The sequence below is a fragment of the Delphinus delphis genome, chromosome 13 (assembly GCF_949987515.2).
Source record: "Delphinus delphis chromosome 13, mDelDel1.2, whole genome shotgun sequence".
NCBI lineage: Eukaryota > Metazoa > Chordata > Mammalia > Artiodactyla > Delphinidae > Delphinus > Delphinus delphis.
In genome coordinates, this window is record NC_082695.1 from 42,358,238 (window position 1) to 42,385,399 (window position 27,162).

General features: G+C 45.1%; 1 protein-coding gene across 3 annotated transcripts in view; it reads right to left on the minus strand.

Annotated features, from left to right (window-relative positions):
- Positions 1-1,309: 1,309 nt before the first annotated feature.
- KCTD1 (potassium channel tetramerization domain containing 1) overlaps positions 1,310-27,162 on the minus strand; it is a 182,081-nt gene continuing 156,228 nt past the window's right edge. For all 3 annotated transcript variants that reach the window (XM_060028828.1, XM_060028829.1, XM_060028826.1), the window contains exons 3-5: positions 22,583-22,727; positions 6,401-6,706; positions 1,310-2,253 (exon numbers count right to left, since the gene is read on the minus strand). In XM_060028828.1, the coding sequence (XP_059884811.1) occupies positions 2,095-2,253; positions 6,401-6,706; positions 22,583-22,727 (610 nt within the window). In that variant the 3' untranslated portion in view covers positions 1,310-2,094. The remainder of the gene's footprint in view (positions 2,254-6,400; positions 6,707-22,582; positions 22,728-27,162) is intronic.

The window sequence follows — 27,162 nt, forward strand, 5'->3', positions numbered from 1 at the left end:
TGGGGCCCTTGCTTTATTGCTTTCAGGAAATTTTACCCACTGAGAATGGATTACCAGTAAAATCATAGAGCAATTTTGTTTTCCTTTCAGCAGACGCGGATGACCAGGCAGCCGGTGGGAGCAGCCCTGGCTGTCTCCATCTGATACAGTGGTGTGTATTAGTCGCCAATAAGGGGAAATTACACAACCACGTGAAAGCCTGGCTGGCAGTCATTAGAGTAATTCATTAGAGTAACACAGGCTGCCTCTGTGTTTCAGGGGGGTGATTGGAGCCATTAACACCTTACCTGTAGTTTCAGAAGCCCCAAATATTTTTATTACTCGTGTCCTCAGGCATAGACTTTTTAATTTAAAAAAAGAAAGTTCAGGATGGAAATAGTGCATCACCACAGGAACATCTCTGCCTCAGAAACACATTATAGTTTACCTGTCAATCTTGTCATCATGCCAGGTTTATTTTGAGTGTCTGGAATGAGGAAGAGGAAGTAAGGAAGAAAGGTGGTGGCAGCACTGACAGAGGAGTCTTCAGAGTCACTAATACCCTGGAAAAGCTGAGGGCCTGATTCCAAAGTGGTACTGACATCTCTGGTTTCTCGCCTCTTTGGCTAATAAGAAAGTCATCATTCTGGCCCTGAGATTTTCCCCTACTTCTTCCAAAACCATTAATGCCTTACTTTTTGGATTTTTTTGGACAGGTGTTATGGTAGATTCAATTTGGCTACAACTTCTTTGGCACTCTCCCCTACAGGAGGTGTGTTTTTATCCCCTGCCCCTCCTTGAATCTGGGCTGGCTCTGTATCTGCTGAACTAACAGATTCCTGCAGAAGTGCATTGAGTAGCTCCAGGCCTGGCCTTCCGGGGGACCGTGTCTTCCTTCCTTCCTCTTGGAACCTAGCTCCCACGCTGGGAGATGCCCAAACCACATGAAGAGGCCCATGGCCAGTGGGGACTGGTGCCCCGGCCACGCCCCAGATGACATCACACGCAGGCCAATCCACACAAGAGGATCACAGAATCAAGAGAGAGAAGAAAATGTTGTAAGCTGCTAAGTTTGGGTGTGGTTCGCTCTGCAGCAAGAGAGAACTGAAATTTGTAAACTCACAGGAAGGAAGGTTTATCTTGCTAACCAATGCAGAATAACAAAGCACCCGACCTAACACTGAGCAGTAACAGAACTGTTCAGAAGGAGGGTCGACATCCTTATCCTTTAGTGGGTTTGGGTCTCAACAATGGCCTCAGCTTTTAGGCCTCTTTTTAATGTTTGACACAGAAAATTTTAAAATAGAAAAATTTCGTTTTAATACCGCCTCGCCCCAACACGTGTGTTTCACACAGACCTTATTTTTTAAACAGAGTTTATTGTATTTAATACATTATAAAATTTGAAAAATTGTAGGAAAGCAGCAGACTCAAACTGGAGCAACTCTAACAAGTAATAATTCTGGCCCCTTTGCAAAACTGATCGGTTTAAAAACAAAGTCATGTTCACATCTGTGAGGCGGACAAAAAAGTGTGACTTCTGTACAAACTACATTTAAAATTTCATGTCTAACGTCTTTCGAATGCAGTGTGCTCGTGAGAGTTGTTTTTGAAGTCCTGCCCAGTCCCCCGTCTAAAGAGAGACATGAAACTTCCATATGCAAAGAAATGCGATTCTAAGTGTTCTTGTTTTTTTTAAAAAGGAAAAAGAAGGACAAAGGAAAAAGAAAGAATGGATGGCTGTTGGCAATGGAAACTGTAAGGAGATGCGTCCTCACTCGTGGCTTGTTTATTGGTCAGAGGCCTTGGGAGGCCCAGGACACTTCACGGCCATCACAGCACCAACTGTAGCTACCACCTTTTTTTCTTTTTTTGCATTTCCTACCTTTTGACATATATATATATATTTATATATTTTTTACACCTTGAGGATATCACTATTCCAATTGTTCCCATATGAATACAGGTGTGGTCTCTATTGGATATAAATGTGTCTTTTATTCAATTTTAGGTCCAGGACTTGGTTTGCTGTCCCAACTGCACATAAATGTCCCTTTCTTGTTTGCATTATTTGTTGTGTATGTTTTCTCCTTTTTGCATAAGAAATATGTCCACTTAGTCCAGAGGCTCTTGCTTTATCCGGATGACAGAGGGTCCACGGGGCGTCCGCCTCAGTTCCCGCCGCAGGACGTATTCGCTGAACTGAGATGAGTCCACTCCTCCCCCACAGGAGCCCACGATTTCAAATCCTCTTTGCTGCAACCTCTCAAGGACCTGTGAGGGACCGATACAAGCAGGCAGTTAGGGGTGAGCTAGGTCCTTTGGCCACATAAACAGCTCAAAGACTGTCCCCAAGTTTGAGATCATGTGCAGCTCTGGTTCATCTTATCCAGCCCTTAAATCTGTTTCTCTGCTTTCAAACAAAACTCTGGATTACAGGGCAGGAGGGAGCGAGCAAACGTTTTTAATACCTAAAATGTTCCTTCACACGCTAGCTTTACACATGCCAAGTTCATTTACTCATTACAACCACCTTGCATAATGGGTGGAGTTAGTCCATTTGACAGATGAGAAAACTGAGGCTCACTCCTAGTAAGTGATGGAATTGGGTTTCCAACTTAGGTCTCTTTGGCCTCAAATCCCATGTTTTTTGCAATGTGCAACTCCACCTTCTCTGCCGAAAGAGAGGGTTCACATTTCAAAGCTCACTGACCACTAACATATATTCGATGAGATGATAAAGACTATGGAGAGACAGTGATATTATCTGAATTTACTCCATCGGTGAATCAGCCTCAACTCATTCACTCTTGACTGGGCCATTGTTCAAATTTCCTGAAACTGAGTTAATATATTTCAGCTTGAAAGACTGATGCAATTTCAACAGCAGAAGAAATCGACTATTAAAGACAGTCGAGGTTTATCTACAGCTTTTCAAGTTTGTGGCTTTTGAAATAGTTCTGTTGCCTTGAGTGTCTCCAGGGAGGCAAGAATAAATGCAATGGTTGTATATGATCTGTATTAGAAAACATATCCAAAAATAAAGATGTTCTAAACTTCTCATACAAACATAACCCATATAATCTCTGATTTTGAAATCAAATACCTAATGCCAGAAAGATCCCTGGGTTTGTCACTACTTGTCTGACACTCTTGAATGCAGGAAACATTTCCTGCAACTCTTAGATACGCAGAAATACAGGAAACTGATCTAGAGCATTCTGTTTATTTAGGAATCCAACAAATATTAGACTTGCAAATGTTCCCTGCCAGGATTCTGGATGTAATTAAATTATATCTACACCACTCTAAAGGCAAGATGACTCAATCATAACTTTAGAAAAAATGCCTGGCTCAAATTTTTAAAATTTTTGGAACAAAGTGAAATGTTACCAAATAACTCTCAAAATGTAATTACAGTGAATCCTTACTATGTCTTTTTTTGAATTATTATTTTTTGGTTGGCTACTCTTGCATGTAATATAATCTATTTTGCAAAAAAGCTAACTAGATGAGATGGGAAAGCAAGAGTATGCATTCTAAAAATTAAAACCTCAAATGGTGGCAAATTTTTTTTAAAAAAGTCCTTATGGGAACAAAATGAACACTCTTCCCTGCAGTGTCTACTTCTATACATAAATTCACAATGCATATGCACACCAGGCAGCAGAAGGACGCTATGAAGAAAACAATCTCTAAGTTCAGAATCAAGCACATTAAGATGTGCTTTGGTGGCAGGTGAGTAAAAAGGTGAACAGGGCTTCCCTGGTGGCGCAGCGGTTGAGAGTCCGCCTGCCGATGCAGGGGACGCGGGTTCGTGCCCCGGTCCGGGAAGATCCCACATGCCGCGGAGCGGCTGGGCCCGTGAGCCATGGCCGCTGAGCCTGCGCGTCCGGAGCCTGTGCTCCACAACTGGAGAGGCCACGACAGTGAGAGGCCGCAACAGTGAGAGGCCCGCGTACCTCAAGAAACAAAAACAAAAACAAAAAGGTGAACAGCTCGCTCTCAGGAGATTTCCCCAGGAATGTAGCTTGTCAGCAAGAAGCACCCCAGCCTGCTTGGCCAAACCACTGCCTTGGAAAGGATTTTTTTTACCTTGATCAGGAGAGAAATTACAAAGGTAGAGGAAGCTGAAGAATAAAGAACTTAACTCATACCGTTTGTCTTTCAGTGTTGTTAGGTCGCTAAATTGCTAATATAAGGAAGTCCCTAAGCTTCCTCCCCAGAGGGTCTAATATGCATATGATAATTATTCAATATGATCCAATGTTACCTTGAAGATGGTAAAGCTTATTCCAGTGTAATGCAGATAGCTTATGCTTCTTGACCGTTCCTTTTTAAGCCACAACTCATGAATAGCAAAGTTCCTTAAAGTTAGTGATCATTTGGGAATATTAAAATCACTTGGGTAGCTCTCAGGGCTCCTGTGCCTTATCCCAAAGCCTCTGAACGCCTAGAGGATGGTGCCTGCCCTCTAGATGGGGCAGGAGCTCGCATGGCCATGTCACATGACGAAGTTAATCCAGATGGAAATCCACATCTGATCAGACTCGAATGACTGGGAAACGTGTCAGGCTTGTGAATTTCTGATAGTTATTCAGTGGCCCTAGGGATGGGGCCCTAGAGAAGCAATGAAATGCTGTCTAGAGAGAGCTGGGGGAGGAGGGCAAAGGCTTTCAGGGCTCTAGAGGCTTTTCTAAATCACTGAGGCCCCGCTCAGGAACTGCACAGGGCGGTCCAGGGTGCGACTCCGGGCCTGCACAGCCCAGGTGCCACCCGCTGCCTGCTGGGGTGTGTGCCTTCCTCTGGCATGCCCAGGGCTCAGTGTCTGCCAGTTTCCTGCTACTCTGCTCTCAGACACCTGATCACAAAACTTTAAAATGATAAATAGCTGTGAAACCATCCTCAAGAGACAGAATGGTAGAGTGGGTGCTTCTAGTCTTGGAGTTTGGGGAGAGGTTTTGTTGGCTCAATACTGAATAAAGCCATGGACCCGTTCCAACTAAAAAGACAGAGAAAAGCCCCCAAACCCTGACTCCATTGACTTCAAATCGTTTTGAATCACACAGACCTGGAGTCAAGACCCAGGTGTGCTTCCTTTTTCTCATCAGCAAGACAGGGAATTTACAGTGCTTACCTGTTAGGGTTGGTGTAAGAAGACAAGCACGGACAACGCTTGGCCCAGGGCTGGCACGCGTCAGTTACGACGGTGACCACAATCACCATCATCTAAGGCACGTGGCCCCTCACACCTTGTCAACCAAACTTCTGAATTCTGCCCTTAAGTCTTCTTCTCCCATAAACTTCTCTATCTCAGAAAATACTAATTCCATTCACCCAGTTCCTCCATCAAAAATCTTAGTCATCTTTGCTTCTGTCCCACAACCCAGAGCCATTGTCAGAAAACCTTGTCAGCTCTACATTCAAGCTATTCAGGGCAGTCCAGTGGTTAGGACTCTGCGCTCTCACTGCCAAGGGCCCGGGGTTCAATCCCTGGACAGGGAACTAAGGTCCCCCAAGCTGTGTGGTGCCTCCAAAACAAAAAACAAACAAACAAAATTACTTTGGAACTTCCCTGCCAGTCCAGTGGCTAAGACTCCATGCTGCCACTGCAGGGGGCACGGGTTCAATCCCTGGTCGGGGAACTAAAATCCCGCATGCCGCGTAGTGCAGCCAAAAAAAAAAAAAAAAAGATATTCAGAGTCGGAAACTTCTCAATTATTGCTTAGACCAGCTTTCTAACTGGTCCCCTTGCTCCCCCTGGTTTCCACCTGTTGCTGGAATATTCACTTTCAAATACGAGTTACAACGTGTCAGTCTCTTGCTCAAATGGCTTTCCATTTGACTCATACAAGCAAGGAAACCAAACCCCAAAGAAACCAAAACAAAGAATCCCAGAGCTCTTCCCACCCTCTGTGGGGCACTCCACCATCTGTCCCTGGGGGGACCCTGCACTACCCACCCCACCTTTACTCGCTTAAAGCCACGCTGGCTTTCCTGATACTCCTCAGTATGTCAAGCACGTGCTCCTACCCTGGGGGCTTCAGAACTCGCTGCTCCCCCTGCCAGGATACCCTGCCCTAGGCATCCTCTTCTCACTACCTGCCCATCATTTAGGTTGGTTATTGTTTGCACCCTCCCACCCCCATTCCCATAATATAATTCCCTCTTTTCCATGAAAAGAGGGCTCTTGTCTGTTTTCTTCCCTTCTGTATCTCCGGTGTTCATACCAGCACCTGGCACACAGTAGATGTTCAATAAATGTGGAATGACTGAATGACTGCTGTAGAGGGGTGAAAAGTTTACGTCCCCCAACCATGTGAGGGTTCTCCAGCTCTCTGGAGGAAAGGTACCACATGAAGGCAAGATAACAGCATTAAGAGCAACATTCGATGCCACACAGTGTGTGACGACACTATACCTGGACTGAGTTGAGGTGACAGTAGCCATTCAGTGGAAATCTGATGACGTGTGTTGAGTCGTGATTCCAGCCTGCATTGACGGAGTTACACATCACGTCGCCGATCTCTGGAAACACTTCTTCTATCAAGGATTTGTCACCGCTGAGCGTGATCCTTTCTCCGAGGTCTGGGGCAACACGTACCACGAGGCACTCACAGGGCCTAGAAAAGCGACCGGTTTCTCTGTCCTGTTTCCATCTTTCCATCTCCAACAACATGGGCTGAAGCTGAAAATATTTTGCCTCTTCATATAACAAAGTGTAGTCCTGAAAAAAAAAAAAAAAGGTATTTCACAGTGTAAAATGCAAACTTAAGGTGCCAAAAATGTCCACATATGAGAGGTGAATTTTTCACCCGTTACTTCAATAATCAAATCTGGGTGTAAATTTTTCACTTATATAACACTTTTGTACAGACTCAATTTGCATTCATTCATTCAGTGATTATAATAGGAGCTAAGGGTATTAAGGAGCAGGTGGGACCCTTCTAAGTGCTTTCATGAAATCCCCATAATTGCCCAGTGACTTAGGAACCATGTTTTATTCCCATTTTGCAGATGAGAAAACTAGGATGTGAAAGGATTCACCAAGACTTTTCTCTTTTTGTAGAAAAATGCCTTTGGGTGTTTACAGTTTGTGTCCGTGAGAATCCGCTTTATGGCCGCTGGATGGAACGCCTACATGGGTCGAGGCGGGGGAAGCATAGCTGTGCACCATTCACCAGGAGCCTGTGCTCCTTGTCACCTTCAGTGGCAGCTCCAGAACGTCTCACAGGAGGGGGAGGGGCAGGGCCATGGTGGAGGTGGGGCTGGAAAGCGGGTGGATGGGCACCTGGAGGGCACGCATGCTGTTTTTACCTAAACTTGCGGGATGGGTGATGGTTTGGGGGAGGCTGATGGAGGACGCACTGCCCTCCACCAGCCCAAAGTGAGAGAGGCAAACAAAGTGAGAGAGCCTCAGGCCTGGGCTCCTGAAAGACAGATGTGCAGGAAAAGAAACTAGTCCACTTCTGAAAACGCAGTCACCCAGTCTTCGGGCGTGGTTTCTTTTTCTCTTGTCTTAAAAGAAATCTATTAAAACACACACAAGCCACTGAATGGGAGGACAAAAGAGGATGACGGGGAGGCAGCAGCTTAGGAAGAATGTTATCAAGCAGGTCAATATTATGTCTAAATGTAGCTATGGCCACAATCATCTCTGGCTGTGAGGTACGTGGACACTTGTCCAGACACGCTGGTTGAGAACATTTTAATCAACCGACACGCATTTCGCCTTCCTTCCACGGGCTGGAGCTGGCAGGCGGTGCCCCGTGCCTGCAGGAGAGCCAATGCCTGAGCCCAGGGCTCGAGGGCCGCCAGAGGCCTCGGGACGGAGCATAGGAGGGCACGACTTCAGGAGAGCTGCTTTATTTGGCACTTTGCTTTCTCTTGCAGATCAACAGCTGGAGCATTATTCAAGGCTTCCACAGAAAACAGAGTTGGAGGGGCAAGAAAGTATGAGTGGGTCCCTCACTGGATCGTCTACCTTCCATGCTGAGAAACTCGGGCCAGGTGTAAGACATGACCTGGACGCTGGTCAGCAGAAGGGGCTGCTGCTTTACTCTGTCGTCTCCTAGCACCCCCATCACTACAGGAGCCTGGCTCCCTGCAGGAGAGCAGCCCACTGCTCCCATCATCTCATTTCACCTGCTTCGCCTCCTGTCTCACAGGAGATACTGCTCGGTTTGAGGTGTTGAGAACCAAGCTGCAGTGTGGTCGCTCTGAGGGCAGAACCGAGCCCCCAGACCAGCCCAGCCTGAGGGTAGGAGTGAGGGAACTGCAGGTTCCTCCTGGTCAACCTGGGGACCCCACTACCGTGCCCTGGTCATCTTTGAAGTCCACCAACTGTGACATACTGACCTTAATATCTTACTCATCAAGATGACAGCTCTCAAGGAGATTTAAACAGTATTGAGAGTTACACAATACTACTGCTTTTTATTCTCCTGTGAGATTTAATTACAAATTTTAGCATGAAAAAGAATCTGGACTCCAGTGAAAAACATGCCATCAAGTCTTCAGATCTTAAAACTGCTCACAGCAGTCTTCTTGACCAACCTTGACCCTTGGAGTCATGGAGGAATCCTTTCTAATGTCACTGAGTAGTGATCATTCAGCCTCTGACTGAATGCTTCCAGAGGTGGGAAGCTTACTATTTAACAAGGCACAGTATTTACTTTGTTTGAAGCTGTGATTGTTGTAAATGTCTTTGTTAGAATGACCTGAATTTCCTGTAACTTCAACTTATTTGTTCTTAATTCTGCACTCTGGGGTTTCAGTGATCTTAATCTGTGACGTGTTAACCCTTCAAACATTTGAAGACAACTGTTATGTCTAAATATTATTCAGGCTGAAAATACCCGATCGTTTCAGCTCCCTTTTATTTGTTATGACTTCGAAGTTCTTCAACATCTAGTATGTACAGCTGACCCTTGAACAACACGGGTTTGAACTACACGGGTCCACTTACATGTGGACTTCTTTCACTAAATAGGTACCACAGTGCGACATGATCTGCAGTTGGTTGAATCCGCAGATGTGTAACTGCAGACACAGAGGGCCGATTAAATCATATGCAGATTTTCAACTGCGAGGAGGGTTGCCCCCCCAATCCTTGCATTGTTCATGGGTCAACTGTACTTGAATTTGTCAACATGCTGCCTAAAACCCAATCCAGAATGGAACCTAACATTTCAGATGTGATCTCGTGAGTGCACTGCACCACCTTTGCTTGGCTGGACACTGTAACTGCTATGAATGCAGTCTGTATTAGTTCTCTGTTGCTGCTGTAATAATTAGCACAGGTTTAGTAGCTTAAAACAATATGAACTTATTCTCCTGTAGTTCTGGGAATCAGAAGTCCAAGATGAATCACTAAGGCTGTTTATTCTGGAAGCTCTAGGGGAGAATCCATTTCCTTGCCTTTTCCAGCTTCCAGAGGCTGCTTGCACCACTTGGCGTCTGGTCCTGCATCACTCCCCGCTCTGCTACCGTTGTCACATCTCCTCCTCTTACTCTGACCCTTTCCCCTCCTTCTTTCACTTGGAAGGATCCTTTGAGTATGTTGGGTCCACCTGGATTATCCAGGATAATCCCCCCATCTCAAGATCCTTCATCCAGTCACATCTGCAAAGTCCCTTTTGCTGTGTGAGGTGACACAGTTATAGCTTTCAGGAGTTAGGACATGGACGTCTTTGGGGGGCATTACTCTGCCCACCACCTGGCATAAGGTCATATTAGCGAAAGCTGGCATCCCCACAGTCCCATTGCTCTATTCACATTCTGCTTGTTCCGCTTACAGTGAAATCCCTACACCTTTTCCACAAAGCTGCTATGGAGCTAGGTCTGCCTCATTCAGCTTTTGTGAAAAATTTTAAGTCCTCCATTATTTATCCCTCTTTAAATTACATACTGTAGGTTCTGAGTTCGTTCCAAGGTACTGAGAAAATTCAAATTCTTTCACCCATGTTCTCGGTCTCCCTCTCGTTTTTGTGTCATTTTGAACTGGGTGTCCTGTTTCTATGTGTGAATCATTTCTAAAAGTACTGAGAGGACAGGGCTACATACAGGGCTTTGTTCAGGCTGACAGTCAGCTAATAAATTAAGTCTCTGGATTCTGGCTGCCACCTGGTTATACAATCTGTAATCCAGCCCATAACTGTGGCATTTGTTAGAGTCTTGTTGAAATACTGTGTGTTTGGGTGGGACTCCAGGGGAAAGGCTGGAGGTCTGGGAGGGGCTCCAAGTCACCATACTGCCAGCTAGTCCCCTTAACTGTTTAGGGCTCCAGTGTACTTACCTGTCAAGCGAGTGGAATCAATCGCATTCAAGTTGCTTCCAGCCCCGCTACTGTATGAGCCTGTGTCCGTGCAAACACCCTGATCTACCAGTTTGTCTACCATAACCCCGAAGTAATGAGATTAACAGGGCCTGGGTTACAAGTCCCCCCTACGCTGACTCTGACCTTCTCCTTCTTTCCTCTGAGTTCACAAAGCAAGTGTGTAATAATCCACTCTGAAGTCCGCCATGGACTGAGCCCCTCCCTACATAATGTTGTTCACAGCTATCATTAGCCGCTCTTGGAAGAAGAGGGGAACACTGGCCTTATCAGCCCTTTGGCCCTGCTCAGGGCGGCTCAAGGACCCTGCTAGTTAGGGGTCAGTAAAGTGAAGGATTAAAAGGGCTCTCCCGAAGGTCATCCTGCACCTGGGACGTCATCTCACAGGCCTAGCCTTGAACTACCTCACGCTGCCAGGTGTTCTTTTACTGTCTCTTGACTCTCCTGGCTCCACTTCTTCCTTTACCGCCGCACCATCTGGTCTGCAGGACGGGGCCGCCGTCTGCGCTAGGGAGGGAGGGCTGGAGAACAGCTGAGCGCGTGCGCTTGGCGTGGCCATTGGCTCCCCACTCTGACTCGCCTCCCAGCATCGTCCTCCACCGGCCCGAGCACCAGAAGGGTCACCCTGTAACCATTTTCTGCACAGCTAAGCTCACGCTGGCTGTTCTTTTCATGGTAGGCTCCTTTACATCCGTCCTTCTCTGCTTCCTAACGCCCGCCTCCCGTCTCATCCGAGAACTCCCTACAGAACAGACTCAGTCTCCACGGCCACTCTCTCCAGAAGCCTCATCCTCCTTTCCTTCCTCAGTCAGGATCATATAATTTTACTGTCTACATTTCACGTTGTTTAGGGTTTATCCTGTTTCCTTTTAGGTTTTCTGGCCTTGTGCTCATCTCTTCTGGTATCTCAATCTTTTGAAGTCTTTTTCCCTGAAGACTCAGTTCCTATCTGAAGACGCCCGCCTTCCTTTCATTGGCTTTTTACAAACTCTAGACGACCCAGCCTCTTGTTCCCAAGGGACGAGGTGGAAATGGGCAGGCGTTTACGGGGCTGAAGCAGGTTTGGCCCCAGTTCTTCTTTTGAAGGAAGTGAATCCAAAGCATCCGTGTCTGCTTTCAGCAAAGCAAGTCCAGAATGTTCTAGTAGCCATTACTCTTCTCTGCTCCCACGCTGACTTTACCTTCTCTCGTTAAGACAGCATCCACCCCATCTCTTGCTTAGCCTCATATTCAGTAAAAGATAGGTTATTCACAGACGTATTATCCTGTTTAAACAATTTAACATCCTGGAATACATATTTTTAAAATAAAAAAGATTTTTTTTTTTGAGATTTGCAATAATTCTGAGAGGCAGAAAGATCAAGATCTCATTTTACAGGTGAATACATTGGGCTTCCCTGAGACCTTGGAGAGAAGTACACGGAACAGGAAGGTAAATGTGCGTGGACTCCAAAAGGCAGATGGGCCGTTTTTCCAAAGCTTATTTCTTGATTAAATATTTGAATTCAGAAGACATTTTCCATACAGGGAGGAAAGTGATAAACACAGTGTTGGTTTCCTACTGCTGCTGTCAGAAATTACCACAAATTTGGTGGTGTAAAACAGCACAAATTTATTCTCTTGCAGTTCTGGAGGTCAGAAGTCTGAAACGGGTCTCACAGAACAAAGACGGGGTATTGGCAGAGCTGCCTCTTTTTCTGGAGGTTCATGGGGAGAATCAGGTTCCTCGTGTTTTCCAGCTTCCGGGGCTGCCCACACATTCCTTGGCTTGTGGCTAACCATCACACCACTTCCTTCCTGATATCTTCTCTGACTCTGACCCTCCAGCCTTCCTCTTTCACTTCTAAGGACTCCCGTGGTTCTATTGGGTCCACCTGGGTTATCCTGGATAACCTCCCCATTTCCAAACCCTTAAACTTCATCACATCTGCAAGGTCCCTTTTGCCACGTAAGGTGACATTCACAGGTTCTGGGGATTGGGATGTGGACACCTTTGCGGGCCATTACTCAGCCTACCACACACGGCTTCTAGTTCCACAAAACCCTTGAAAGGCTTATTTCACGCCTAATGTACTTGAAGTTTCACAGGTCCTTCCACTCAAAAGGCAACTCAGCCACTCACTCATTCATTTTAAGACCTGTTTATGTGCAGCGGCCATGCTAGGTACCGTGGGCACAAAGAGGGTTTTTCTACGAGGAATGCATCCAACTCCTCCCTGGAGCTCTAGAAGCTCTTCTCCCACCCGCGCTCGGGACAGGGGGTCCTGCTCCCGGGTCTCTCTGGCCATGCTTGGTTCCCCAGAAGGCAGGGTATGTATGTATCTGGGCACCTGCAAAGAGGAGGCACCAAGAAAACGAGGGGAAATGAAAGGATTTTATATTTTACATTCCAACAGTAGCATCCATGTAGTAATCATAAACAGAAACAGATCCTTAGAAAACTTGGCTTTAAAAACGTGTTTTTTAGGGGGAGGTGGGCCATCACAGTTTTTTCAGTGTTTGAGGTTTGGGACCTCTAAGGTTCTTAATTTCCCTGGCTCTGTAACCCTCCTTTCCTCCCTCCTTTCCTTCCTTTTTTCCTTCCTTTCAATTTTCTTTTTTTAGAGCAGTTTTGTTCACAGCAAAACTGAGCAGAAGGTAGAGAGGTTTCCCATATGCCCCCTCCCCCCACCCATGCACAGCCTCCCTGGCTACCCATAGCCTCCACCAGACCGGTCCATTTGTTACAAACTATGAACTTACACTGACACATCATAACCGAAGTCCTCACGTTAGGGTTCACTCTCGCTGTTGAACGCTGTGTGGGTTTGGACAACTGTCTGATGACATGTATCCAGCATTATAATATCATACAAGGTAGTTTCACTGCCCTAAAACTCCTCTGTGCTCCGCCTGGTCTGCTCTCCCCGTCCCCAAACCCCTTCCTTTTCTTCAAAGCCCAGGAGGACTGGCCCACTCACTCCTTTTGCCCTGCTACCACTTGGTACTTCCGGCCAGGAGTCTTCTTCCCTGTTCAGCACCATCTGAACACCATCTTCCAGCCCCTCCCGACCACTCCTTTTCCTGGGCCAAGGATGCCCAGCCCTGATGGCTACTGAAGGTAACGTGAGAGGTGGCAAGGTCCCTTCTCTACCCGGCCACTGTCTCCACCCCCCACCTCTCTGACTCTCCCAGAGAAAAGCTAAAGTGTCCACAGGTGACAATGACAGGGTGCCGATGGCAGATCCATGTGCATCTGGAAGCCACACCCTGGCGCCGCAAGTCACCGGGTCACGAGGCTGCAGGAGTTAGGGCTGCTGTGCAGGTGTGGCGAGGGCCAGGGCTGGGATGCTATCTGACAGGGTGCCGAGGGCAGAGCCCAAGGCAGATCCATGAGCATCTGGAAGCCACACCCTGGCGTGTGGCCAGGGCTGGGATGCTATCTGACACGGCGCTGGCTGCTACCTCTGGTTACTGCAGCTTGTCCTGCCTCGGAGGGAGTGTCCTGGGGAGAGGGAGAGAAGTGGGCCTCGGCAGGCGTACCAGGAGCAACAGTCCCTCAGCAGGGACGCAAACTCTAGGCGGCAGAGCTGAGACCGTGGGCGGGGGCCGACATCCTGAGTGGGCACTCTCTCAGGTGCTAGGGAAGAAGAAACTTCCGGCGAGGGGGGGGGGGGGAAGGTCTCCCCAGCTCAGCACTCTGCCTCCTCTGAGAAAGTTCGTTCCTCAGGAATGAGTACCTAGAAGACATGTCTGTGTTGCCGCAGCTGATTGGCTAAAGCACCAGCATCGGAGCCAAGTGGAGCCAATCAGATGGTCTCTCTGTGGAACCAAAAAAGGGGAGAGAGACCCTGGCATTGCTGGGGCAGAGCCAGGTTAAGGGCAGCAGTCTAGAAGCCCACAGACTCCCATAACCAAGGTCCTCAGAGCTGCCCTGGTGTTTCCACCCCTGAGAGAATGTTCCCACTAATTCTGTGAGATAAACGAGAATCCTTCCCATAAATCCTTCCTTCCTCTTTTCCTTAAGCTAGGACATTTTGCAATGTCTGGAGACATTGTTGGTTCTATAACTGGGAGGGGTTGGGTGCTACTGGCAGGTAGTGGGTAGAGGCCAGGGATGCTACTCAACATCCGACAATGCATGGGACAGCCCTACCACAACAATCATGTGGCTCAAAACGTTAATACTGTGAGCCGAGAAACTCTGAGCGAGACAGGAATCATTTTTGTTGCAACTACAGGAACACAGAACGTACCCTGATTGAATGGTCACTCCTAGTATCATTAGTGGTGACTCAAACACATGTGTTTGCTAATGTGACGTAATATGAAGTACCCAACATCACTGGGGATGTATTCTCACCAAAATAGTTAACTTAACCCTATCAAGTCTTTAGATACAAGTTGCAGTTTACAGGAAATGAGAGGTTAGCGTAATGAGCTCACATGACAAAGCAACCAGACAAATCCAGATGGGGGGACATTGTGTAGGGCAAGTGGCCTGCTCTCTTCAGCAAGTCAGCATCATATAAAAAGGGACTATGCTAGATAATAAAAGGAAGGGACATAAAATAACTAGGTTCATCGAGGTCTCAGATCAGATACCAGCTTGGAAAAACCACACAGAAGGGACTTTCCTGGTGGCTCAGTGGATAAGAATCTGCCTGCCAATGCAGGGCACAGGGGTTCAATCCCTGGTCCGGGAAGAACCCCCATGCCGCAGAGCAACTAAGCCCGTGCACCGCAACTACTGAGCCTGTGCTCTACAGCCTGTGAGCCGCAACTACTGAGCCTGCATGTCACAACTACTGCAGTCCGCACGCCTAGAGCCTGTGCTCAACAAGAGAAGCCACCACAATGAGAAGCCTGCGCACTGCAATGAAGAGTAGCCCCCACTCACCACTAGAGAAAGCCTGCGCGCAGCAACAAACACCCAATGCAGCCAAAAATAAAATAAAAAATAAAGAATCCCTGGATCAAAAAAAAAAACACACACAGAAAGGACATTCTGGGGGTCAACCAGGGAAATCTGAATATGGTTGCAGTATTAGAGGAAATAAAATTTTATTAAAATGGAAAGGTAGAGATATTGTCTGAAATAAGCATAGCAAAAAGACCCAGAAGCCTATGCACTAAAGTTTTAACATCGGCAATCTCTGAGTGGTGGGAATATACTGTTGAAACTTTTCTTTTTGCTTGTCTATTTTTCCAGGTTTCCTACAACGTACATATACTTCTTCTGAAATATTAAAAGGTTATTAGAAATAACTAATAGACTTTTGAACTTAAGCCAGGGAGAGGTAAGCTGGAGGCTGTCTGCTAGCAAATTTTTCTTTATCTAAGAAGGGGAGACATCTATCCAGAGACCACAAAAGATGTTAGCAACATGCAGGCACTTACCAAAGGGGTTCAGAATAGAAGCCTAGAGAGGGGTAATTTTGTGGTTCCCCATCAAAAAAGGAACCAAAGCTCTGGACTCCTGATGTGCTGGGAACTCCAACTGTGTGCATGCGTGTGTATATGGGTGTGTGCACCCACACACGCCCATGCATGCCTGGGAGTGAGCAGAAAATAGAGCAACAGTGAACAAATCAGTATAATTAGGGGTGAGGGGAAATGAAGGGAAGTTTTATTATTATCCATAATAAAACACGGCAGAGAAGTTCTACAATCACTTATCTAGAGAACAGATTCCAACGCCTTTCAGTGGGAGCAGCGCACAAGCAGCTGCCACTTAAGTGGTGTTCTGAAGTATGAAATTATCTAAATTGTTAAATGGGTATCTAGCTCAGACAGCACATTTGCAGAACGAGATTTTCAGGGTCGTAGGATGCTGTGATTTCAAGATTTCATGCATTTGCTCAACCCAGCATTAAATAGCTGGAGAGGGGAGCAGGTCATCAAGGAATGCTCTCCCTGCAAACCCAGTAAGAAAGATTCTCTCCACAAGCCAAATGCCGTGTCCCTTTTCCAAGGTCAGGAGATAAACTCTGCCAAGGAAGAAAGCACTATAGTGCTGCTCAGGGACGGGCAGACAGAGCCCATCTGTGTGCGCCCACGTTTGTGATTCGCACGGACTGCGGTGGATGCACCTCCATCATCACCTGTTCTTTGGCTGCTCTGCCAGGTTCCAGACTCCCTGTAATTTACAGCCTGTCTGTCACCCAGAGGTTCTGTGGGAAACATTGCAGGGCCCTGGGATACGTGAGTTTCATGTGACATGCTTTTTGTCTTTTTCCCCAAGTGTGGGCTACAGTTAAAACCTTAGGCAGTTAAAGGGTGTGTTCTGTGCTTAGAGTTGATGAACAGCAGGTCTTTCAGAGCTCTGGAATCCCAAGGGAGCACCAAAGGTACAGAGAAGCACCCATCCCAATCCTAGCCAGGGGTAGGGGGCTGGGGGTGGTGACTGGGTGAGTCCTCAAGGGATTGTCCTCTGGAATGGGCCACAGCTTATCTCCCATGCAGTTTTTCTCTCCCCAGCATCTAACCTGAATATTCTTGGAGGAAAAATAATGCCTGCCACATTTAAATGTCTTTAAAACACCTAGCTCTGTTTCTGGAACATACTGCAACTAAAAACAAATGGCTATTATCATTTTCTGACTGTAATTCCCCATAAATTGTTTTATATTCCCTGGAGTCTGCATCTCTTTTTTTTTTTTTTTTTTGTGGTACGCGGGCCTCTCACTGTTGTGGCCTCTCCCGTTGCGGAGCACAGGATCCGGACGCGCAGGCTCAGCGGCCATGGCTCACGGGCCCAGCCGCTCCGCGGCATGTGGGATCTTCCCGGACCGGGTCACGAACCCGTGTCCCCTGCATCAGCAGGCGGACTCTCAACCACTGCGCCACCAGGGAAGCCCTGCATCTCTTTTAATCATGGAAATTATAAGTTAATATATTACCCTGACAAGTAGCTTAGGATGATGATATTACATAAATACATGTTTTACAATTTCCATTTAGTCCTATATGATTTTAAATGGAAGTGTAGTGCCTACTTATAGTTAGCTTCTGGTCTCCTATGATTCTTTTGACCTTTTTCGGCTGTGTTTAAATTAATTAATACTAAGTAATTATTACGTGTCCAGCACACAATGTCCTCTAGAAAAATCTAAAAATGATCCTGTTTGTGAGACTCTTACAAAGTAGTTAAAGGGTCAGGATATACATACAAAATATCCAAAGTTCAAATATAAGGAAGTATATGACCAGGTATGAATGAGAATCTGGTTTGAATGTGAGACTCACTTCATTCATTTACTCATCCATCCGTGTATTCATTCACTTATGACACAGATATTTACATGTTACTATGTGCAGGGCTGAGCTAGTGTGACAGACGCTGCTGGCTAGCTTCCCCAATAGCTATGCCCAACCCCTTAGCCTTTGCCCATTTCTCTCACTGTAGAGGTTGAAAAAGAAAAAAATTCACTTTTTCAGCCTCTTTTGCAGCTAGAGGAGGCTCAGTTCTAGCCAATGAGATATAAAGAGAACCTGGGAACCTTCTGACAAGGACAAAGTCTTGTGAGTTATAAGCCTTCTGTCCCCTTTTCCTGCCTTGAATGAGGATGTGATGCCTGGAGCTGTGGCAGTCACCTTAAGACCCTGAGGTGACAAGCATGAGGCCAGAATGTCAACACTGAGGATGACAAAACAAAAAGAGAGAGTCCTGTCCTTGATACCATCACTGAGCAGATACCACTGCCAACAGCCATGGACCTCTGATTTCTTATGTGAGAAAAATAAATCTCCATTAGTTTAAGGTGCTGTTGATTGGCTATTTCAACACTTGTAGCTGAAAGCATTTGCTAACATACAGCTGGGTACATAGCGCTAAACAACAGAGACAAATAATTACAAATACACTGTGTGTGACCACGGAGAAGCGGGGATACAGGCAAATCTAAGCTAGAGTAGGCACACGATGGCTTAGTGATGAATATGATGAGCCCTAAGTGACAAATTAAGGCCAGGGAAAGAGCAGCAGACAGAGTGGGCTGTTCTGAAGGGGAACAAGAAGATGGTGTGGCACATGTGTAGGTTAAGAGCCGGGTGAGGTAGGCAGGGGCCTTGTGCGCTCTGACGGGGATGTGCTGCTTTGCTCCATGAACAAGGAATGGGAAACTCCTGCAGAGTCTGAAGCAGGAGCAAGTCACTATACACGATGTGTTTTTAAAAGTGTCCCTTGGTGAGGGATGGGGTGGGAGATGGAGGAGTGGGAGAGAGAGGAGGGCATAACTATAAAAGGGCAACAGGAGGGATCCTGGCCATGATGGAAATGTTCTGTACCTTGACTGTGACAATGCTGACATCCCAGTTGTGAGGTTGTAGTATAATTTTGCAAGATGTTACACTGGGGGGGAACTGGGTAACACAGGATCTCTCCATTATTTCTTACAGCTGCATGAGAATCGACCATGATCTCAAAATAAAAAGTTTAATGGAGGGCTTCCCTGGTGGCGCAGTGGTTGAGAGTCCGCCTGCTGGTGCAGGGGACACAGGTTCGTGCCCCGGTCCGGGAAGATCCCACATGCCACGAAGCGGCTGGGCCCGTGAGCCATGGCCGCTGAGCCTGCGCGTCCAGAGCCTGTGCTCCACAACGGGAGAGGCCACAACAGTGAGAGGCCCGCGTACCGCAAAAAAAAAAAGCAAAAAAAGTTTAATGGAAAAAAGTGTCTCCTGGTTTCAACATGGAGAGTGGATGAGAAGGGGTAAGGGTGGGAGACGGGACACCAGTTATGAAGGGACCCTGAGTCATCCAGAGAGTTGCCGGGCCTTGGACTAGGGAGGGGGGATGAGAGGGGTGAATTGATTCGAGAAGTATCCGGAGGGTACTCTAGGCAGAGCCACCGATAGATGGATGTGGGAGGGTAGGGCCTGGAGCAGGACGGTGGATTCTGGCATTTTCACTGAGATGGATAGGACACAAGCGGAGAGGAGCGGGTTTCACGGTGCTGGCGGCGGGGAGGAGGCGGTGCCCCCCCACCCCAGCTCCTGGGTGGGCAGCTCGTTTAAGGAGCCAGTGAACTATCCAGATCACTGTTCTGGGTGGGCGTCTGGAAATGCAATCACCTTCAAATAGGACTAAAGGTGAAATTTCTCTCCTCCACCCACTTTCCCACTCCTAGTGCCTTCCTTCTAGGAAAACACCAGAGAGGAAGGAAACCTTGGCTCTCATTCTTTCAGCCCTTTCTCTACTCGCCGATTGCTCTCCCAGCCCTAACCCGGGAGCCAACGCCTGCCACCCGAGGCGCCGGGTCTGATGAGAGGCTGGGGTCCCTGCCGAAGCCCCGCCCACGCGCAGCAGGCCTCTCCCCCTCCCCCACTCCTTCCTTCTCTTCTGTGCCCAGTGCAGGACTCAGCCCCGCTCCGCACGTCCACGTAGGGCCTCTGCCTGCTTTCTAGAAGACTTCCCTCCGAGCTCCCGTCCGCTGCAGCTGGTGTGCGAAGCGGCCGGCTGTCAACTCTGCAGCTGGGGGTCCCTGCAGCGAGGGCCCCGCTGTCTAAACCCGTCGGCTCGCTCTGCCCTCGTGTCTAAGCAGGTGGGTCCCCAGCCCTACACTGAGGGCTGGAGCCCGGAGAGTCCCCTGTGGCTTCTGCGGATGATGCTCGCAGATGAATGGCATGGCACGAGGGGAAGGCAGGAAGGGGTAAGTAGAGAGAAGAGTGTATACGTTGAAGAGCATCCTTGAACACCGTCTAGGAAGGCGCCGTATTAGAGACTCGCAATACGTTTTCCTTCCTGAGTTGGAAGAGACCATCCTTGGCAAAGTTGCCGACTTTTGCATTTAGGAGCCACGTTGCACAAACCAACTTCCAATGTCTGTAAACCCTGGAATCCTGCTCAGCACCGTGAGAGGCCCGCTCTGAGAGGCCCCCGGGAACCCCCAACTGGCTGGGGAGCAACAGAGTCACAAGAGTTCCTCCGATTCATTCCAGGGCTGCGGGGAACTGCACACACTCGTTACAGTTATTATTCTCTTATTTTTCTGCCAAATGTATATTGTTTTCATGTAAGTGAAATGCATACATGATATGACCCTTTTACACTCTCTTTTCCATATGGCTAGTCATCCTTGGTCCATACCCTACAGGTCAAAGCCCTGAAGGAGAGGATGGATGAGAGCCCCCCCGAACCCCTATTAATTTGGGATCTATTCTTCTAGATCTTTTTCTATTTACACATACATACCCATAAGTTTTTACATAAATAGAAACCTACTATACATATTCTGCAACTTAATGCTTTCACTGAAAAAAATCTTGGTGATTTTTTCCCCCATACATCAACTAATCCATAGTATGAATAATGTATAATATTTGTAACCATCTGCCATTGTTGAACATTTTTTGTGTCCAATTTTTACTATTACAAATGTAATTATAATAAACATTCTGTGTACATATATTTTTGCATATTTATGTGTTACTTCTAGAAGATAAATTAATAGACATGGAATTGCTAAATGAAAACTAAATTAAAACTACCACTAAATTGTCCTCCAAAAATGTTTACTAGTTTTCACTCCCAACCACACTGTATGTTCCCCAATACTATCTATATATTACCAATTTTTTCATCTTTGCCAATCTGATGGATAAAAGGGGGTATCTCATTTAAGTTTTGTTTCTTTGATACTAGAGAGATTGAATATCTTTTCAAATGTTTATTGGCAATTTCTATTCTTTTCTTTGAGAAACTTTTGTTTACATTTTAAAATGTTTTCCATTGGGTTGTTTGAATGTTTCCTACAGATTTTTAGGAGCTCTTTTATGATGGATATTAATTTTTTGTTGCAAATATTTCAACTAGTCTGACACTTGTCTTTTATTTGTATATGGTGTCTTTAGTTCAACAATTTTTTTCTTTTTTTAAGGATGGCTTCTGGGTAGTAAGTCTTGCTTAAGTAGACTGCCTCATTGCCTGAAAATTATACTTTTGGAAATTCCTTTTTATTTTCTTCCAATACTTTTTATAGCTTTAATTTTTATGTTTATTCCTGGAATTTTGGTGACCTTATGACAGAGATAGGGCTCTGGCTTTACATTTTTTCCAAAGGTCTTAGTGCCAATTGTCTCACTGCCAATTACAGGCTATTCCTTTCTTTTCCCACCGATTTGAAATACCACCTTTATAATATATCAAATTCCTACATACACACACATCTGTCTCCAAACCCTGTTTTTCTCCATTGATCTATGTGTATAATTTAGCCCTATCAGGATCACACTTTCTAATCACTGTAGCGCTATAGTATGTTGTGATGTCTGGTAGGACACATCCACTATTGCCCACCATTACTATCACCACCAAATATTTTTTAGCTCTTCTTAAGCATTCTTTTCTTCTACACAAACTTTATAAATGGGTCATGTTTCCTTTAAAAAAATTGTGACTTAAATGGGTTTGCACTGAATGTATAAGTTAATTTGGGCATAGCTGACATCTTTACAATATTGAAGCTTCCCAACCAGGAACAGAGAATGTCTCTTCATCTATTCAATTCTTGTTTTAAACTTGTATGTAGAGATTTGCAGTTTTCTTAATCAGGCTTTGCATATTTCTTAAGTTTATTCCTGGGTGTTATAATTTTTGTTGTTACTGTTAGTGGTACATTTTCCCATTACATTTTATAATTGGCTTTTGCTCTTCTATTGGTAAGCTATTGATTTTACTATATTGACCCTGAATGTGGATGCTTTAATGAGTTCTTTATTAGTTGTAATAGTATTTAATTGATCCTTTAGAATCTTCTATTTAGAGAAGTATTAACAGTTGCAAAGATAACATTTTTGTATACACCCTTCTAATATTAACATTTTCTATTCGTTCTTGTCTAATTTCATTGCCTAGAGTTGCCAGCACCATGTAGGACTAACTTTAACACTTGTTAGTAACTTTAAAAGGGAACGCTTCTAAAATTTTACTGGTAAGTATAATTCTTCCTTTAAATTTCTGGGAGAAAAAGTCTTTATTAAGCTAAGGAGGTTTCCTTTTATTCTCTACCTAAGACTTGTCAGAAATAAGCTTTGAATTTAACCAACTTATTTTCAATCTATTAAAATGAGTTGTAATTCTATTCTTCACATAAAAGCTGTCCTCTTTCGGCCATGTAAAACTTTAATGACCATATACTCTATTTCATTAAGACAATATAACCATGTCAGAAACCTCTGATGCCATTAGAGTTGGTGTATGTTAAAGACGTAGAACTCGAAATATTTTTTGGAGCATATCAAAACAAAGCACGTATTTATGCTGTTGGTAATTTAATATGAATCCCTCACCTTGAAATCATCAGGAATGAGGAGTTTTGATGTTCGTAGAAAATTCAAGATATATCTGAACATCTGTCCATCTCTGTCAATGAAATAGTGCTGTTTGAGACTGTCCAAAACAATGGGCTCTGTACCATCAAAAAGTCTTCCGATTCTGTGATAGGAAAGAGGGAACAGTGAAGACAATTAGAATCAATTGTTCGGCCGCTAAGACTGAGAGCTACTGTTTTGTGTCACTGTCAAAGGTAGCACTTTTGAAGATGGCAGTCCGGGAAAATCACCCACTAAGTAGTTATGGCTCTCTGAGAAATACCGGCCCCTGCTTGATAAATATCTCAAGACCAGACAATTCAAAATAGTCTCAGCCTTTCTCAAGTAAATTCTATTATTCAATGTCTTTTACCTGTAAAGAAGATGTCCTGACATGGTGATTATGGCTAAGTGCTTTCATTGTAATGGAAGATCATGTCTTTCCCTCTGTGTTACTTAAAACAACCCTCTCTGCCATTATAATATATATATATATATATATATATATATATATATATATATATACACATATATACACATATAAATGTATATATATAATTGCTCCAAAGCGTATTTTAAACAGATTCTACAAAAAAAGCAATTTTGTTTTTAAGAAGTCTGTTTTCTGAGCTTTCCCTACCCACGACTCCCAAATTTTCTAAAAATAAAGCAATGCCTATATGCTAACATCTACATTTAATTATAAAAAACAATAATTGAGAATATCACTCATCTAAGAGAATATGTTTTCCATTAACAATATGCAGTCTAGTTTCCTAGGTCTCAGCAAAAATCATCTGTAACAGCCAGGAATCGTTATAAAATATAAACATTTGACCACCCAAAAAGTATGACCTAGTGCTGAAACATAAGTGGCTATGGGTAATTTTTAAAAACAGGAATCTATAATATGTTTTTCCTCTTTACAGTAAACATTTGAAAAGTGTGCTACAGTTAAAGTATTTTGTATCCATTATCATTTATCTCTTTAAGGAAGGCTGAAACTATACACTTCAGTATACACTCAGTTAATAGAAAGCAGTCACATCTATAGTATGAACAGGTAGAGTGTTGGCTAATGACAAATAAATATCCTGTATCAGAAAATAGAATTTACACACTTGAAATCTCTTCCTTTGCCAAGAGGTGCATTTGATTTTCATGAACAGTGTAGGCAGGAAAATGGTTCCATTTTTTACGAAAAGATTTTGTAGAACTCATGACAAGTCTCTCTCTGATTTGGAACACCACTTGATTGCTCTGATGATGATTTTGATTTGAAGATGATTTTGAAATTTTCTAATCTTATTGTTGAAATGGGACAGATGTAATGGTAAATCGACAATTCCATCCCTCTTAAAATACAACAAACCAACCAACAAATAGGAAAGCTGCTCCCTTCCCTCCCCAAAAAGAAAGACTTGTGAATCTGTTTCAATAACAATCTTTGAAAGATAATTAGAAAACTCATGTCCTACCTGAAGGTAGTAAGCGCAAAGAAGAAAGCAACTAATTAGTCAGATCGTATTTTTAAAACTCAATGTGTTTCTCTCAACTACTATTTTCATCCAACTTTCCACGAACTGAGGGTGATCATCCAGGGTGTAGGTTACAACCATCCTGGGATTCTTGCACCACATGCTACCTTGTCATTCATTTCTCATAAACACATCAATCAAATGGTAGACTATAGAAAGAAGAGGCAGCGAAACTAAAACACATTTTGTCACGCATTTATACGGTTTCCAGGACAGTTTGGTGCAGGATGGGAAAGAATAAGACTTCTTTGCCTATGATGAAAACATTCTACTCTTCACTGTTAATGATAAATTTACAGTTGACAGGGGAAGAAAAGGGAACTATATTTATTAAGTGTTTTCCAGATAACTTACACTCACCTAAGCACTTTATGTATGCAACAAATCCATTATCCTCCTTTAAGATGAAGAAATAGGCTCAAAATGATGAGTAACTTGCCCAACTAGTTAAGTAGCATTGGGGGATTTGGGCACAGTCTGTTTGATCTTAAAGGGGCCTCCTTACAATGATTGGAATGAAAAGAATTACCACTGCTGAATGAAAGCTTTCGGTCTAGAGTTTTCATTTCTACCTCACATTTGTTCAGCAAGAGTTTTATAATGAAATCCAAGCGTGTACACTGATTATTTTTGTGGCCTGAAGTAAATTAATATCAAAGATTACAAGTCACTTCACTAATGAGATGAAAAGTAAATATTTTATTCTTAAATAAATCCCAGGCTTTTAATTTTTAAATACTCAATTTCAAAATCTAGACTTGGAAGGTCGCCAGCACAGAATGAGTGATTAAATAAATCTTCACGGGCTTCCCTGGTGGCGCAGTGGTTGTAAGTCTGCCTGCCGATGCAGGGGGACACGGGCTTGTGCCCCGGTCCGGGAAGATCCCACATGGCTGGGCCCGTGAGCCATGGCCGCTGGGCCTGCGCGTCCGGAGCCTGTGCTCCGCAACGGGAGAGGCCACAACAGTGAGAGGCTCGCGTACCGCAAGAAACAAACAAACAAACAAACAAATAAATAAATAAAATAAATCTTCACGGAGTGAATGGGTAAAGCAGTGACTGAGTGAGGAGGCGAATGAGGCTCCGCCAGTTACTAGCTGTAATCTGGGTAAATCAACTTCTCTGCGTCTCCATTTCTTTTATAAAGGTACCCTTTTTCTCAGGGTTGATGAAAAATACAGAAAGAGTCATGGCACGCTCAAAAAGAACACAGCAAAAGCAAGTACCCCAAAGGAGCAAACGAAAACTACAATGTCTACGAAAACAGTTCTTAGAAGCCTGCGGGCACTGTAGGGAACAGGACTGAAGGAGTAAAAGGAAGAATCTTGGCTTAAGTGTACTGATACAGAGCTTTCCAAGACAGGAGAAACGTGTTGTGTAAGCGGCTTTTAGGATACCATCAAAACAAAACAAACAAAACCCACCTCCAGCAGACACGGGAAACTGCGCATAGTTGCAATCAGAAGCGCCTTCAGATCTGACTTGGATGACGTAGGAAAAGAGGCAAAGGAAAGAGGAGGGAAATCTGAAAGGAGACCCAGCGCGGGGGGGGGGGGGGGGAGGGGGTGGGGTGGGGGCGGGGGGGGGCAGGGAGGTGACTGCGACCTCTGGGCGAGGCAGTGGGAAAAATGGAGCCTGTAGGTGGAATCATTCAAGCCGAAAGGGGGTGAGAAGCTGGAAGGACTGGACTCCCCGCGTTAGATGAGAAACCCACCGAAGCCCCGGAACCTGCGTTGGTCCGGAACCTTCGCTTCGAGCTTGCGCCAGGCTGGGGAGGGCGCGCTCTGCGGACCAGAAGGTGGGAAGGGCGTGGCCTGAAATTGGTGGGAAAACCCTCCCGCCTTCTGCGCGGGGCGGAAGGAGCTGGAGAAGAGGAGGACGGCGGGATCGGGAAGGAAGAACCCGTGGCCACATGAATGCACATTCCTGACTGCGGTGAAAGGCCCCTGGGAGAAGAAAGAGTCCCTGCGTTTGGGTCAACAAAGGTTTGAAGTAATAAAAAGAGACACTGCTGCAGATTTTTGCTAACTTTAAAAAGAGGAGGTTTTGAATTTGTGAAAACAATGCGGAAAGACAGGGTGGTGCCAGTGATCGTAAAATGGGGTCCTGGGTCTGTTTCGAGATTGAATGTGCTGTGGAAAAGCATTGTTTGGCTAAGCAAATAGAGGGGAACATCGACACAGGCTGTATTTCTTGTGGACATATGAATGGAGTTACAAATCAACTGCAGTGACTTGTAAACTCTGGTGCCTGAAAACTATGTGGAACTGATTATTTGCTAACCTTGGAGAACATTCCTGTTCTCCAACTGACCAAGACCAAGCTTGCTACGGATGATGTACAGCTGCTTTTTTTTTTTTAACACTCATTGAACCAAGTGGCAATGCAGGGAAAAACTTCCTTCCACAAGTTTATTTTTTTGACATGTATTTTTTAACATTCTACTTTGGACAGTTTCAAACTTTATGCCAAAGCAGAGAAAATAATATAATGAACCCCCATGTGTCCACCCAGCTTCTAAAGCTATCAATTCTTGTCCAGTCTTGTTTCACCTGTACCTCTATGCCTCCCTCTCCCCCTCTGGAGTTTCTAAGTAAATTGCAAACACACTTTTTTTTTTTTTTTTTTGCGGTACGCGGGCCTCTCACTGTTGTGGCCTCTCCCGTTGCGGAGCACAGGCTCCGGACGCGCAGGCTCAGCGGCCATGGCTCACGGGCCCAGCCGCTCCACAGCATGTGGGATCTTCCTGGACCAGGGCACGAACCCGTGTCCCCTGAATCGGCAGGCGGACTCTCAACCACTGCGCCACCAGGGAAGCCCCCATACTATCATTTTTATCTGCAAATATTTCATTAATTAAAAGAATTATAAAGGTTCACTAAAAAAATGCATTAACAGATATTAAAATACATTCCTCTTTTTTGCTTTTTAGTATTAACTCTGTTGACTACTTTTGTTTATGGTGGAAATAATGCAGCCCAAATCTCCAAGGAAATTAAGCTCCTTTTGGTGGAAAGTTAG